Source organism: Leopardus geoffroyi, chromosome E1 (assembly GCF_018350155.1).
Source record: "Leopardus geoffroyi isolate Oge1 chromosome E1, O.geoffroyi_Oge1_pat1.0, whole genome shotgun sequence".
In the NCBI taxonomy this organism is placed as follows: Eukaryota; Metazoa; Chordata; class Mammalia; order Carnivora; family Felidae; genus Leopardus; species Leopardus geoffroyi.
The window spans coordinates 48,196,686-48,213,636 of NC_059330.1; the positions used below are offsets into that span (position 1 = coordinate 48,196,686).

At 49.8% G+C, this 16,951-nt stretch overlaps 1 protein-coding gene across 5 annotated transcripts in view; it reads right to left on the minus strand.

Moving 5' to 3' along the window:
• Positions 1-16,951, minus strand: part of PRKCA (protein kinase C alpha) — a 402,085-nt gene that overhangs the window by 61,618 nt on the left and 323,516 nt on the right. For 3 of the 5 annotated variants that reach the window (XR_006715123.1, XM_045489491.1, XM_045489494.1), the window contains exon 9: positions 13,236-13,259. The exons of the other annotated variants lie outside the window; for them this stretch is intronic. Coding sequence is in view for 2 of the 3 variants with exons in the window: in XM_045489491.1 (XP_045345447.1) it covers positions 13,236-13,259 (24 nt within the window). In the remaining variant the exon portion in view is untranslated. The remainder of the gene's footprint in view (positions 1-13,235; positions 13,260-16,951) is intronic. 5 annotated transcript variants of the gene reach the window in all.

Genomic DNA, 16,951 nt, shown 5'->3' on the forward strand with positions numbered 1-16,951 from the left:
GTTCCAGACTCACGCGATTTCCTAGAGCCCCTGCTCCTTCCTCCTTTGATGCTTCAGCACCACGGACAGTGGTGACTTCCAGAACGGACACTAGGCTTTTGACACACTGCCCTCCCTGGGGGCTATAACCGAGCAAAGACCCTGAGTTTTGTCCTATGGCCTTAGCCCAGTTATAGGGACAAGATTTTCCCCAAGGGGGTGTAAATGCGATAAAAGCGTTTCTGCATCCGAGTACTTCTCAAACCAACTGCAAGGGGATCTTAGACCCTGCTCTGAAGTCAATCTGTGAGGTCTGGGGGACGCAGACGGCATCTCCTGCTGCCAGGAGGTGAGGCTGGATGGAGGAAGGACCCCAGTTTCTTGCCCTGCCAGGGCAGATTCCATTCTCGTGTCTCTCTAGCCAGAAGCAGAGCTGGGTGCCACGTGGCTGGTGGAGCAGGGGGCTGGTTTGGAAGGAGACGGGCCAGGCTCTGCCACACCGACCGCGTTCACCATGAGAGGGCTGGCTAGAAAGTGGCCTGACCCAGAGGGCGACATGGATTTCTCCCCAGCTCACGGCGGCCCTGAGATAGAAGCTGCCAACCAGAGTGACGTGTCTTCCACATTTCCCCTTCGGAACAGGCTTCTGGAGTCATTTCCACACGGCTCCCTGCACGCCCGGCTGCCGGATGGCATGGAGCCGTCTCCAATATGGACCTTTCAAAGCCAGCCCTTCTAAGGCAGGCAATTCCACAAGACCAAAAGCTCAGTGGTCTGGGCCTGACTTTGGCAAGCCCCTCTCTCAGCCTGGGTCTAATCGACAGCACAGCTGGAGGAGGCAGCCGGTGGCGACCCTGGTAGCTGTACAGCTGCAGGCTGGTGGGGAGGCCAGAGGGCAGGGAAGGCAGAGGATCCCCAGGAGGGTGGGCTACATAGCCTCAACCTCCAGTCCACTCTCAGGCAGCCTCTGCCTCCAGATGTCCATCCTTCGCCACTCCCCACCCCCTCATGCTGTGGGAGTGCAGTCTGCCTGCCCCGGACTGTCCTGCAATGTCCCCCACCCCTTCCCAGGCTGACATCTGCCCTCCTGCAAGGCCTCTGCGTGCTTGTCCTCTCTTCAAGGCCTCCTGGTATTTTCCCTCACAGTGCCCTGCTCTCAATAGCTCGTACGGCAACGTGTAAATACTTATAGGGTATTTGTTTAACGCCTCTCCCAGTAACACTTTACAGCTAACTTATCAGCGGGTCATGCCAAATCTACCTGCAGATTCTGTCCAGAATCTGGGGTCTTCTCAGGGTCTCCTTCACCACCTCTCTGTTGAGGGGGCCTCACTTTTAGTATCCCCACTTTAGTGACCTCCCTTTCTGGACATTCCCTGGAGGGATCCTGTCCTGCTTCCCTGGCTTCCCATCTAATGGGACAGAAAGAGGCCAAGTTGTCACAGTGGATGAGGAGGAGACGCTTGGCTGTCAGCTCTCTGACCTCGCTCCCATGGCTCCCTTGGCTGCTCTGTTCCAACCACACTGGCCTCCAGTCTTTGGCCGCCCTTCCCATAGGGGCCTTGCTATCTTGTTCATCCACAAAATCCAGCGCAAGTATCACCTCTCCATCTTTCTGATGCCCCCTCCCCTCCTGGGATTTCCAACCTATGTCAGACTTTGTCTATGACTGGCCCACCTCCCCGGAGCTTTTGGCTCTGCACCCCTGCACGCATCTGAGGCTCCTGTTTGGGCCACGCCTGCAGAGCAAGCTGGACGTTCCCATGTTGGTGCCCCAGGAGGTCATGGCCTCCTTAGGTCATCTCCCTAGCACTCCAGTGGGACTGCGCTCCAGTGTGTCTACTGAGGTTCCACCTGGATAACTAACATACCCTTGGCTGGACTTTCTCTCTTCCCTGGGTCACATCCCTACTTGCCTCCCTGCCCCCTAGGACTCTCGGAATCCCTTCCCAAATGGGCTCCTTGCCCTCAAAACTCTGTGGCAGAGTTGACTTCTGAGGAACCTAAAGACACACATGTACCTTTTTGGAGGATTTGCTGGTCTTTCTCACTAGACTTTGAGGTCCTGGAAGGCAGGGGGTCATCTTATTCATCTTTGTATCTTTAGGGCCAAGCACCGCACTGGGCACATAACTGCACATTCACTGAATATCTCATTCATTCATTCATTCATTCATTCATTCATTCAAAAACATACGTCTTCACTAAGCCCCACAAACAGAATTTGAAGAGGCCAAACCACGAACGGTATAGCCAGCCAGACGCCAAACGTGAATGCAGAAAAGCAGCTGTTCCCAAGTATGTCATTTCAGAGAGTTGCCCCTGGACACTGAGCACCGTGCATTTGGATGTTCACATATGGAACTTCTTCCCTCAAGCAATCACTGGTCATTCTGGGACAGCCTGAGACAGGGGCCATGAGGGCACCCCTGCCTTTAGGGAGCTCAGCCACACAGTGACCCTCCCCAGGAGCCACGCTAGGCAAGTTAGCTGGGCCAGCCGGCTGAAACCATGCCCTTGGAGGCTTCTCTGAGGGGACATTCCTCTAATGGAAGCTCTGTCTGCACTAGACCTAGCTGGAACCTGCCTGAAGACCACCAATGAGCCTCGGGGCGATTCCTCTCTTTGAGCTTTTGAATGGGTCGTCTGGCAACTGGGTTCCGAGCAGGAGGAAGAGATCTGCCCTTCTCAGCTTGCGTATTGTTGACACAACACCGGTTGTCATGAACGTAATTCAGGCTTCACCAGGAGTGCAAAGAAAACCAATATATGTCTAGGGATAAAGCTGAAGCCAACAGCCTAACCGTAGAGATTTCAGCAAACCCGAGGAGGCCTCAGAATAAGCATGCCGACATCCTTCACTCAGCAACGCAAACATGCCCTGTGCGGCCAGACGCCCCGCTGGGGTACGCGAGCAAACAGGAATTTGCACCCGGAGATGAGAAGCAGAGTGTCTCCTGAATACTGGAATCCAGAGGAGAGAGGAGAGCATCCACTGGGGCTGGAGACTGAAAGCACATACGAGGCCACTGGTAATGTTCCTTGCTGATAAATCCCAAATCTTGACTTCTCTCTCAGGAAACATTTTGATTCGGCTCATGGGTCCTTGTGTGTGAATTTAGCACATTCCACCATTTATTCCACAAATATCTGTGTGTCTGTCATGCCCCACACATGGGGTCAGATGCTGGGGAAACCAGATCGATACGAAGTAGCTTCTCCTCTGAAGGACATGCAGTGCAAAGGCACTGTGGTCTGTGCCCTGTAATTCAGGGTGTAGTTTGTGGATCAGCTACGCTGGCACTACCAGAAGGCTTGGCAGAAATGCAGATTCCTGGGCCCCACTCCAGGCCTACTGAATCAGAACATGCATGTTGAACAAGACCGTCATGTGATTCCTGTGCAAGTTTCAGATGTGCTAGTCTAAGATCATTGGAATGTTCCTCCAAGTTCAAAGTCCCCTCAGGGTCCCTGTGACCCTTTCCACCTTCCACAATCTTCAATTACCATACAAAATCAATGTCAAATTCTGGGAAGAGCCCCAGACTCTGACTGCAAAGAGTTGAGATCAAGTGTTGGCTTTATTCATTTCTGCTGTGTGACTCTGGGCAGACTGTACTGAGTATCAGACTGCTCATCTGTATTACAGCCGTACTAAGACCCCTGTATACCCAAGCTACACTGGAGGTGCAACGAAGAATCCTTTGCAAAAGCCCCCAGCACAGAGCTCCACACCACAACCTTCTTTCCTTTGCCCCAGGGAAGGAGACGCGACCCTTCGCCCAGCCTCCTGGCCTGCACCTGCTCCCTGACTACGGACTGAAGGCCTCTGTGAACAGCTGTGGGTCACCTGGGTCAGGGATCTGCCTGACTCATGGTCCCAAAACACCGTGACCTACGGATATGTGTCAAGGCCGCGGACAGGCTCTGCAGGGGCTCAGGACCTGTGGGCAGGCTGCAGCAGGTCCCTTGGACTTCCACGCTCCCGTGCCCTCCTGGTGGGGCAGGAGAGGAACTGGGTCTCAGCTCCAGCTACTCCCCGATTTCTGGAGCATCTTCTGGAACACCCCCAGGGGCTAGGACCATGCAGGAAAGGACCCTGACTTAGTACATGACACAGAATGTTTTAAAGGGGAAGTAAGACCGGAAATGATGACACACGGTGTTTGTAAAGAGAATACAGGGACTTCAACTACTGAAGCTTTAGCATGCTCTTTTTAAAATTAGACTAAAACGCAGCATGGTTTATTGGTTATGATTAAGCAATGCAGAATCCAGGACTGTAGGTTCCTTAGTACATCAGCAGGTCAAGTCCAGGCTCATGCTGCTACGTGGACCACCAGGTGTGAGAACGGGCGACGTGCTCTCCCCCATGGGAACATTTCTTAGTAACTGACACACACCTCATTTTACCCCACGGGCACATTCCCCAAAAGTCCTAGCAGTCTGCAACCATTGAAGGGGTTCACCAATTTAAAGGACTCCTAGGCAAGTTTCTGTAAAGCACATCATACAGGGAGAATCTGAGTCCCTCAAATGAATATTCTCACAGGGTGGGGTCAAAGTGCGTGTGTGTGTTAAATACCTGTGCCTGAGGAGCGGTCGTGTGGGTTGTCAGAAGCTCTACACGTGTGGGTTGTTATTGGGGGTGGGGAGGAGTTTCAAGTGAAAACTGAGAGGTGGATATGGGCAAACTATGGCACCGGGAGTTCACGAAGGATTGGACTGTGGTAGATGTTAGCTCTCTACTATCACGTTGGGCCATTTGCCGCTGCTGAGATGTGATGATCTGACCTACAGTGATGCCAATTCCAAATGCTTTAACACAAGACCATAGATGGTCTGCAATTTGCGAATTTTGTATAATGATTATACACTAGCTTTGGTGTGTGGGAAGACAGACAGAACATTAAGACATGGAAAAGTGTAGAGTCCTACATTGCCAACCCCCAATACAACAGCACCCTGGCTAGCAATTCTTCTAGGGGCGCTATCTTATCCTCAGTAGGAATCCAAGCCCAAAGGTTCTTCTGTAGTAAGGAAGCAGAGAGGAAACCATAATTCCAAGTCCCTTGGTAGGTCCACTGTATAGTCATGGAGCCTTTGGGTAACCCTCCAAAGTCTACTGTAATGCTTTCCGTTTTGTTTTAAATGTGCCCACTTGTACCGATCTTGTGAACGTGTCTTCAATAATATTGTATCTCTTAGCATAACAGGAAGCATGGTTTTGATGACTGTCTTTATCAAAGATGTTTGCAAAGCACAGAGAGAGGAATCTGACAACAGCAGGTTCTACTTCTAAGGTTCCAGGGGCAGACAGTCCAACAATGACCAACTGTAGGAGCAAATGCAGAATGGGGATTTCTTCTACTTATTTATTTATTTTTGTTTACAACAAAAATGTCCTGTGTTCAGGGCTTATCTGAACAATTCTGACAATCTAAGACTGATGGTGTTTTGGTGTTGCTCCATAAACACAAGTATCTGTGCCCTACATAACCAAGAACCTTGGCCCAGCATCTTAGCCCTAGGATAACATATTCACCTGCACCCAGTGCCGTGTTTGTTAGATTGAGCGGTTTCGGGAGAAGAAAAACACAAAGGAACCGAAGGCATTTTCGATGATCCCATGAATGGAATACGGCCGGTGTGTTTCTAACAAGCCATGAGTCATGACATCTACTCTGTAATCGGGCAACAGGCTAAAGATGATGTGCTACAGTCTCCTGGGTAACACAGTTGGAGTAAATAAAATGCTTGCTATTCTCTGGCTAAATGATCTTTCATCTTCTGGAACATGCCAAGCATGCTTACCACCCGAGGGCCTTTGTACTTTCTGCTCTGTCAGGTGACGCTTTACCGCTGAGGCTTCGACACGGCCCCCCACCCTCTCCTTCCTGTGGCGTGGATTCCCTCACGGTCCTCTCACTACCTAGCATGGGTTTCTTCTCCCTCCACTGGAAGGGACCTTATCTGTTCTGCTCACTGATGGATCCCCAGGGCCTGAGAGAGCGCCGGGCACGGTGCTCCTCACATACCTTTACAATGAGTGGACGGATGTGGACCCTGCAGGAGATGGTGACTTTGAACACAATATTTTTTAAGAGGCAGAGTTACTGCTTTTTGAATAATTTCTATGACAATGCTGCTTCTTGTTAGAATAGTAGCACTGGTTCATTTTAGAAAATTTCACAGGCACAGGTACGTGAAAACAAAAAAAGACACCTTAAAATAGCCATAGTTTTACCGCCCGGAGATCATCACTGTTAACATTTTGATATGCATTCTTCTAATTCTCTTCACGTTTTCTTCTTTTGACGTCTACAGAATTACATCGCTGGCAACCCGCTTTACGCCTTCGTGTGCTGTAAACGTCTTACGTAATAAGTACTCGTCCACCACATGGTTTTACTGACTGCGTAACACTCCACTCTCTGGCTCCACACCTCAGTGTATTTAGCCCTTCCCCTATTGCTGGACAGCTATGTTGTTTCCAATTTTCAGTTTTCAGTAACACCCAGAGGAACAACTTTATAGTCCAAATCTCTATGCACGAAGTCCAAATAGTCCAAATCTCTCTCCGGGCTCCCTAGGATAGATTTCTGATGTGGGATGGCCGGGTCAAGAGGTACATTGCAAAAGCTGATGCCCAATGCCACACGTTTGAACCTGACCATGAAGTGTCAGAGAGAATGGAAGTAAACCCAGAGAGTCAAGGCAACCCGATTCCTGAAGACAGGGTCTTGGTTTCTTTTAGGACGTGTGTCTGATTTTGTGGTTGAAATACCTATGTGTCCTTTTTTTTGTTTTGTTTTTTGGTCCTCCCCCCAGCCCCCCACCGCCTTCAGATTCGGTAAGCCAGCCTGAAACTACAACCTGGAGGCATGGGGTCAGGCGATTCCTTCTGTACAGGTATGTCAACACCTGCCGACCGGAGTTTCCTCCTGGAGTCGGGGTCACAGGTGAACAGCAAATCACAGGTGTGCGTCATTCATTCTTCTGCCAGCAGCTGCGGGGAGTTCCTCAGAACCAGAGACTGTCGGCCGCAGAAGTGTCCGTAGGAAGGTCTGATCTGCCTTTGGTGCAGGTAAAGGCACTGTGGTCTAGAGAGTGAACTCCACTACCCGTGGCCACTGAGCCGAGCCGTGGTAGTACTGGAGGAAGACGTCAAGGAGGCTGGCTTTCCTCTATACTGGTCCTTGAAACAGGACCCTATGCCACCTGGCAGAGAACCACCCCCCTGTGCTAAGAGTTGCCTCATCTGGGATGCAATGTTTTACCAACGGCACAAGGGGGACAGAGCGCTCAGCATTTGGAAGGAAGTTGGAGATAAGCTAACCTGAGACACCCATGTTACGGACTGCGGACGAGGCACCCGGGGCCTGGTGGGCTAAGTGATGTGTCTAAATCAGTTCTCCTCCCTGAGCTCCGATCTCTGAATTCGGTGGTCACCCTCCTATATCAAGGGTAGGCAAACGTCTTCCGTAAAGGGATGGATAATGAGTATCTTCGGCTTTGCCAGTCAACTATTCTGTTTTAACAACCCGATTCTGCCATTGTAGCGTGAAAGCTACACGGATGGCTGAATGAGCGAGGCTGTGTTCCAGTGAAATCTCATTTACAGGAACAGGCAGCAGCCGGAATCTGGGCTGTTTGGGCTGTAGTTTGCCAACCTTTGCCCTATATCCCTGTAGTGAGATTCAAACAGAACGTCTGTATCTCCTTGCTAGCCCGTCGGAATAGCAACAATTAAGAACCTCAAATGCACCTGAATGATTCACTCTTCCACGATGCCTGATGTGCTCACCGGGACAGGAACAAGTTGTTTTGCTGCCAAACGACGTGGTGAGCGAAGTACTTACTCGGTAGAGCAGAAATTTAGGGGAAACCACATTAAGTCCTTTTCTTAAGAAGAAACATTTCTGTGGACACATCCACTTAGGCTGCTGCCAGTGCTGAAATGAATTCACAGGAAGCCAGCAGGCCTGTTGTCATGGCAACCGAGCCTAGCATAAGGAGGAATGTGGGGCCCGTGACTTATTAGCGCTCTGCCCAAGGTGGGGAAACACAGAGCACTTGGTTCTTCTTGGTGGACTGAATATCACACGCCCCTAGCGTCTTGCTGTGTTGTTTCCTTTTCCGCCAACCTAGTGTTCCCCCATTTCCCAGATCAGTCTGCTAACTGCTGAGGCTGACTGCTGCACGGTTTTCAGGCTGGAGTATTACCACGTGTCTCACCTGATACACAGATGCTGGGAAGGTTGCTGCCCCTAGTCCTCCCCAGGCGCTAAGATTCCAGACTTCAGGGAGGGTCCCAGGACCAAAAACTTCCCCTAAATTTTACCCTTTGCAAAAAAAGATGGTCTCTCACCAGGGGGTGATGGCAGACATTTGTCTGATGCCTTTGGGAAGGCATGATGGGAGTGGATGTGGCCGTGGCACGGTACCGATAGAGCATTTTCGGCACCTGGTACTTCTTAGAAACCCGTAACCCTTCTCCTGCCAGGAATGTTCCCCTTTGGGGTTAATACTGCACTGGCTTTATGAGTCAGCTCTGGCGGGGTCAGGAGCCACGTGAACTCCTGGAAGCTATCAGAGTAAATGGTTTTCCGGACTGTCAGCAAGGCTGCTTAGAAGTGGGGACTTCTCTGCTGCTAAGAAAGTGGGGTGGATAGGAATGGGCTGGGGCTCACACAGGTCAGAACAGACCCCAGGAGTCACTCAGACCCAGAGAAAGCCTGGACTCCTGGCTTTTCTGGCACCTTATCATTCCATAAAACCGAGGAACAACGGGGGACCTAAAGTGCTCACGCCATCTTCCCATCCATCCAAGAGTGAAGAGATACAGTCACAAATTCTTAAGGTGTGCAACTTTTCCTGGAGTCTTTTATTTGCAAGTCTTGACTGCCCTCTTGTGGTGTTGCTTTTCTGGAGCGACTGCGTTTCAACTGGGATCTTTTAGTAGAAACAGGCCTAAGGTTCCCTGGTCTGGCCTACAGAGGTAAAACTCCTACGACTGCTCAAACGAGACACCGATCGTATCTTCCCACTTAGACCTTTGTAGGAGAGGACTCGAATCTCCAGCGTCAGAGCTGGGCCTCTGCGAGAGGCCCGTGGTCTGTGCACCGATGCCAGAAGTGTGTTTTAGAGTCTGTGCATGCTTCATTTCTAGAAAACAACACGTCAACGGTTCTAGACCTGGGATTCTTGAATCTTCTCCTCTGAGCCCAGACTTTGCAAGAAGCAGGGAAAAGGAGGCAGGGAGGGCTGTGAGGGAACAGGGGAGTGGCCCCGGGGAGCCTCTGTGTTTCTCTTAAAGGTAGAAACACAGAACAATCTAGGAAATAATGAGAAATGATGATAGGCACAGGAGCACAGAATTCAATAAAAAAGCCCATTGGGGAAATTCAGTTGGAGCTAAATGATCAGAGAATAGCAGCTCCTGAAATCAACTGAAGAAATAAAACACCAAAAACCCACAACCAAGCCATAACTGGCAATAAAGTCCACCTCCCTAGGGAAAGTTCCAGACACTTCCCTCCACCGCTGTCCAGCTGCTGCTGTAGAGGGTGAGCAGGACTGGGCATCTAGCGAACGAGGCCCAACCCCACCACCTCGTGGAAGTCAACACAAACAAAATGATCCTTTCCCCAATACTAGATATGTTTGCTCATTTTTTTTTTTTTAATCACAAAATGTCTCTGACAGCAGTAAGCATTTTGAAAGTGGAGCCGACTGCAATTAAATTTAGCACAACGTTTCCGTGACCATTGATTTCACCCTATCTTCACTGAGAGTTTTAAGACCGCACCGGTTTTTAAAAATGAGGGACCTGATTATAGCTCAGTGGGACACCTGCTTCCCAGGCTAGCCACAGCTGCGCTGTCTGGGCTGTTCTCTGGGCCCCCTGGGGACACTGGCTGACAGGGAAGCTTGGGGACGCAAAAGGTGAGGAGCCTGTCCGCCAGATGTGGACTGCAATACCAGTTACGGCACTGTTGACTTCTCTGAGGCCTCGGTTTCTTCATCTGTAAAATGGACTGAACATCCCCACCTCCTCCTACGTGGGGAACCCTCGCTTCCTACAGTGAAAGGGGCATAATCAGAGTTCAGTAGCTGCTGCCAGGCCAGAAGAGAGATTCCTCCAATGCACAGCAAGCAGAGAGGGGCAGAGATGAAGGAAAGGACATACATGGGGAGGGGGATCCCCACTGCCCTAGGGGGACGTGGCCAAGCAGTCCACGCGTGTTTGCTTTAAGAGCTGGTCTGCAGGGCAGGAAGGGCCTTTGAGGAGGAGCTTTGGGGAGGGTGTGTGTGTGGCTCAGAACAGGGGGGTGGAGGGGTGGGAAGGGGGATGCTCCCTGCCTGGAAGTGGGTGGGGATCTTGAGTCCATAAGCTGGGGAGAGCTAGTAGAATTCAAATTCTTTCAGTTACTGTGATCCCACCGGTACCTACAGGCTGCTGGGGCCCAGGGAAATGTGGGCTACAAAAGGGACACCCCCAGTAAGAAATGAGACCATGGCTGCTTCTCCCAGCTCCAGCTGCCAGTTTCCGTGCAAATCTGGCTGCCCACCCACGGCCGCTGGTGACAGTGGTGGGTCGTGCCTGCCTGCTTCTTCCCGGCGTGTCCACACAGAGGAATGGTCCCCGGCGAGCCGGCGGTGGGCTGATTACTGACCAGTCTATTCTCAGAAAGAGCCACGAGGTGAAGATTAGTTCACGCGCAAGCAAGCGATACCACCCTGCAAGCAGGTGTGAGCGATGACACCCCGTTTTCACTGCCTGCATCGGGGCACATTTCCAACAGGCAGGTGACATTCTCTTTCTCGGATAGCACGATCTGTGCTTCTTGTCCTGAGACCCATAACAAAAGGCACAGGAAACAAGACGTGTGCGTGGATGTAAAGCATGTGGGGTAAGAGACACTGCCGATACCTCCCGACACCGCTCTTCAGTGAACTCAGGACGGTCTCACTCGGTTGCTGCATATGGGGGGCCGGGGGGCGGGGTGCTAGCCTCTAGTGCACAGCCGGGTCTCCCCACCCGGGGCCCGTGGGTGGTTCGGAAAACACGACAAAGGGTTCGTTTTAGCTTGGTGATGGCTTCTCAGAAAACAGCCGTGCTTCCTTCCGTCTGGGAAGACCTCTGGTTCGGAACACCTGGGGCTGGGAAGAGGGAGGACGCTTAGGGTAGCAGCAGCGGCAACGCTGTTCTCACCATTTTTTAGATTTCCTCATTCGGTCCTCCCAACAGTCCTAGGAGACTGGTGCTTTTATCATCCCCGTTTTAGAGATGGAGAAACTGAGGCAAGAGAGATAAGCTAAGTGGCCCAAGGCGGCGGAGCTGGGATTTGAACCCCCAGGTAGCCCGGAGCTTAACCAGTACATTGCTGCTTCCCTGCAGTGATACGGTGGGAGCCCTGCTGCCCAGCAGGTGGGGGCTGGGGATGGCAGTCCTTCTGAAGATGGGGACAGCCACTCACTGCGAAGGAGCCATGTTTTACCCGCCAGGAGGGAGATCCAGAGAAGTGAACGCTTCCCCCTAATTTTCCTTCTTTGTCCTCTCCTTTCATTTCCCTTTCAGCCACATCTGAGTTTTGCGCCGGCACCCGGCTTTTCCTGCACGTTGTGAAATACAGCCCCATCATACGTATTTCTCCGTAGAACAACATAGTCTCCAAACTAATAACAAAGAGCATCACGTCACATAGGCAAGAGACACCTGGGTCACAGGAAGGACCTGACTCTGAGTCCCCAAGTGTGAATTCACTTCATCAGGGTAAGGTGTCCTTTGAAGTAACAGGTCATAAGATGACAGGTGATTTGTCTGTTTCTACGTAGGAACTGTCTCCACGTCCTGGAATGATCAAGAGGTGTTGGCTCACTCTGAGGGTGCAGGCAGGAGGTTTTCACTCTGGGAGAGGAAATCACTGGGTGGCTCGGCGTGTTCAGGTGTGGCCAACTTCTAAAGATGTTTCTCCAACGTGAACACACGGCATTGTGTGACAGCGTTTTAAACGTTTTAAGAGGCAAACAGGAGGGCAGCGACAAGAGCAACGAATCTTGGCAGATGCGAGCTTTCACCCACGATAGTCACTACACTGTGTAAGACTCAGTAAAACTCAAAGAATATGTTTTTTGTCCCGATTTTCAATAACTCTGGGTCACTAATCTCTTATGGCCCCCAGGGGACACATCTCTAGTGTCCAGATACAGGTTCTACAGAGAGAAACTTGAAAAACCTGACTTATTAGAGGTTTTCTTTAGTACAGTGCTTTAAAAAGGAGTATTATATGTTGATTCTAGCTTAGGATTGGGTGTGGGATTTCTCCCTTGTTGAATTTTTCACCCAAGCATTTGAATGTTTAAATTTTCCAGGTGGTTCCAATACGGATATGCTGGAACAGTCCAGAGTGGATTTCAATTATTAACAAAGGCAATACGTTGAAAACACAGCTGGTACCCGGCTCTAACCAGCTCCCCAAAAGAGAGTGGTGTTGTCAGAAATGATTACAGACAAGATTTCTGAAATCATTTACATGCAAGTTGCAAAGTTCCATTTGATAGTTTGGGGGAGAGAATGGTTGATTAGGTCATGACCACGGAGTTGGAAAAAAAAAAATGAAAAAAATGAAAAAAAGAAACGAAATTATAGTGAGTAGTATTAAGCCAGGCATTCAGAACATCAGAAAAATCTGATGATTTCAGCCCATGATATATTACACTACATCTTCCATATATAAACACGCACATGTAGTGTAAGTACACCATATTGCTTCATGCTTATGTAGATGTGGGTCTACAGAAAATTGCAAATGAGTCTTAACATGTGCTTGGAAATATATACTAACAGAAGGAAAAGGGAAATGTGCTGTCAATTTAAAGATGCACTCTTTCTGTTCATTTGATGCTTTTTAAATTTTACAGACGGGAATTTATCTTTAATCACTGAGAGGAGGTTTCAAGATTTCCTTGGTATAATCTTAAATGAACCTAATCTGAAGAGTGGGGAGGGCTCGTATACTCTCTGGGCGATGTGCGAGGAACGTTTTTCCTCACTGGAGGGCCGTGGCCATCGGGACGGGAGCATACGAGCTAGGACACAAGTAAGCATAAGGTTCAAGCCACCAGAACATACAGTGCATCCTTAAGAGTGGAGAGCATGGCCGGGGGCTCAGGCTTCGCAGCCACAAAAACCAGGGCGGATGTTTTTGTGGAAGGGAAGGTGGGAAAGGACCGAGTGGAGGGAGAACTACCTTCAAGAAGTGGACATAACATCCCTGTAAGAGACAGGAGAAGAAGAAAAACTGCTAGGTTAGTAGGGGAAACGCTACATACACAGGAAAACAATTAGCACGAGAAAAATAAAGACTGAGTACAAGACGCCGTAGGCTCCATGTACAACACACACAGAGCGCGTGGGGCAGAGACAGCCCAGGACGTGGCGTGAGGGTCCAGGACAGAAGGAGGAGAACCTTCAGGTGGGCACTGCTCTGGGTCCCTGGCAGCTGTGGGTTTGATTTGGCCCTTGGAGGGGTGGGAACTAACACCTTCTTGTCGTAGGAGAGAATGGAAGGACTCATGTCAAACCACATGGGTCCAAGGCCCGTCTCTCTCCTCCTTGTGGCTTTTATGTGGCCAGGCATGACATCATGTCAGACGGCTCCACTACAGTCATGGATGCTTCTTCTGCTTTTGGCTGATCCATATGATGGAGTAATGGGGTCTCTGGTTTGTCAAGTGTCTGAGGTAGCACACAGCTAGGGACCCAAGGATTTAACACAAGGGTTGCCGCTCTTCATTAAATCAGAGTCAAGCCAAACCCACTTACCATGAAAACTATCACTGATAGAACTAATTTTTTTCCCCCCTTGATAATTCAGAAGACTGTTTGGTACCTTGAAGAGCCCAAGGTTAACTGGTGAAACAGGCTGGGCGGCTGGTTAACCATGTTCTGGTTGACCGAATGCCATTGGTAACGAGGTTTTGGTACTTCATCTTTCAATTTCTGTCTTTAGAAAAGCCCACCATGACTGGATAACTTTAGTTTCTCAAGTACTCATGTGAGAAAAGTAAACTGAAACCATTTTAACAGAAAACTTTATATGAGGAGTCATGAGATTAATCCTACAAATTCATACAGAGTGTGAGTCTGCTTCCGGGAGAAAATGTGATAAAGAGGCTGGTTTTCTGAACCTCAATTCCACAGCCTGAAAGGGTCACCACATCCATGAACAGAGAGGCGATCAGAGACAGATGACACTTTGTGCCCAGAAGGCTTTGTCTACTAAAATAGGAAGCTGGTCAAATATGACTTTTACACCTCTTTGGGCAGGTATGGATAGATTAGCTTCGGTTACATCTTATAATTATGGGCACTTTAAATCTGTAATCACATATCTATTTATAATTGTTCTCAAAACAGACCATTTTATTCCAATCCCAAAAGCTCTATTTTAGGCCAGAGATCTTAATCCACATCAAGATTAAAGGAAACTAACAATAGCAACAAAAACATCCTTACTGAAATGGTGGTGGTATTTCCAAGAACCTTGGAGGGAATTTAATCGGGCATTTCTATCTCTCCTGCACCTTTCTGAAAGAGTTGCCTGATCTTTGCTTGAATACCTGGAGGTACAGAGGACTCCACATTGGCCGAGATGCCCTGAATAGTACGCCTTCAGAAGGGTCCTACCTCCAGATCCCATCTGTAATAGGTCACCTTCTGCAAGGAGACAAAAATCCCCCAGCAGACACACTTTGATCCTGTGACAGGCGGCCTCACAGTCCTCCAGCAACCACTAGGCAGTTGTTCTGAGACTCTACTGGACCTAGAGAGACCCCTAAGCCATTTCACGCTTGGAACATGACAAACGAACCCAAATCTTTTTTTGGTGGAAAAAAAAAAGTCGAAGAAAGGCTTAAGGAGTGAATCAGCCAGACTCCCACAGACCCTCTCGCTCCACACATCCAGAAGCCCTCTGAGGGGACACATGCTGGATGCCTGGGTGTCGGATGGGTGATGAGGAAGCAGAACGCCTCCGGGCAAAGCGGAGACGGTGCCTGTCTGAGAGCTGCCTAAACGTCTCCTCCCTGGTTGTCAATAACGGCCACGACAGCCACGCAGTTCATGGAGCTCCTGAGCCACGGCCCTGCCTCCATCAGCTCCCTAGACACACGGGCTCAGACACCCTCCCCTGGGCTGTCAACAAAAGCCGAATGGCTCCTGACGTTTAGATTCTGAAGCATTTGCAAGCAGGGCTTGAGGCTCTCGGTCTGGAGACCTGAAGGGGACAAGTCTTACAGGCGTCTCCAGCACAAGGAAACCTCAGACGGGTTTGAAAGGCTTGAGACTTATGTAAATGAGGGTAGGCTTTGGAAAGCTTGAGATGGAGGGGAGGGGAAGGGAGGGTCTTTTCAAGGGAAAGCCAGTTCCGAGGTGCGTGTGAGAGCAGGACATGTGCGTGAAGGGGGTGGGAGCGTGGTGTCACGGGGAGGGCGACGGAGAAGAGTCAGGGGCTCTGGGTCCTGCTAAAGACCAGCTCGTCGAGGTCCCTTCTGTGCTTTTGTTTTCTCATCAAAAAAAGATAATTTTAAACACCTCTGCCACTTGTAATATTCTCTTACTGCATTACCAACGTTTTCTGTAAAGGACCAGGCAGCATGTGTTTTAGGCTTTGTAGACCCTTCAACGTCTACTGCAGGGCCACAGCCCTGGCCTTGCAGCATGAAAGCAGCCGCTGCCAACGAAGGAATGAACGTGGTTGTGTTAACAGACTCTGTGGACACTGAAATATGAATTCCACCTAGTTTTCAGGTGTTGCGAATCTTAAGCTTAAAAAGTCATTTAAAATATTAAAACCATGCATGGGCCAGACACCGGCGGGTGGGTGGGTGCGATGCCTGTCCCACTTAATTAGGATGCTGGGTGTAATGGAGTCTGGCCTCGTCACCTCCACAGCCAGTGGAGAACATAAGCTTGTTCACTCACTCGTCAACAGGTCACATCCTCTCCAAATGGCATTTTTCAAATCTTAAAGGGGATAGGAACGACCTGGCAATCTTGTGAAAATCAGATTCTGACTCAGTTAAGAGTCCAGGATGGGACCTGAGCCTCTGCGCTTTTAACAAGCTCCCAGATGCCGCTGGCCCCTGTAACGCACTTGGAGCCGTGGGGCTCTGGGGAGCACCAGAGTGGTCACCGCCTTCTTTTTCAGGATTACCCAGGGAGTTCAGAATCCTTGGGACTGACCTCCCTAGGTCCCCAATTCTAATTCTTCACAGGGCTTGTTCCTCGGGAAAAACAGCGAACAGCATTACGTATGGGGTCATGCTTATTCTAGGCTTTCCTCTTTTAAGGGGCCTTAACTTCTTTGGTGCTTAGGCTAAAACCATAGGGACCCGGGTCAGTGCTTGGGGGCCCCACGTTCGTGCCCCGTGTCTGTGTTAGTGCCAAAAGACGCTGGCTCGATCTTCCTACCTTCCAGTTCCTGCCCTGCTAATCTCCCGTGGGTACCGGGGCCTGGTTTCACGTGGAGAGCTGCCTCTAACATTTCGTATTAGGCTTCCCTGTTTACTGAGCCAGCAATATCCATCCATAAGGCCAACCCCAGAGCTACAAACACAAGGCTTTTTGGGTCATTTCAGGAATCCGTTAGGGTGGAACAGACAACTGGAATGTACAATCTTTTTCTGGTTTCCCAGCAAAGTCATTTCCGTAAGAGAAATTAAGCTGAAAGCATGCTGCCAATGCTATGATAGAAATGCATTCGCCCTCCCTTACAGACTAATCACAAATTCTCTGCAGTTGCTTTTGGAAGCTTTCTTGGAGTCTGCTAAGTTGAGCGGTAGCGTTAACCTCTGTTGACAATGATCTAATGAATGCGCGAAAATGATTTCCAACACTAAACCTTGCCTCATTTCAGTTTAAGGTTTGTTTCTAAGACAGAGCTGAACTACAAAGATTAAACTA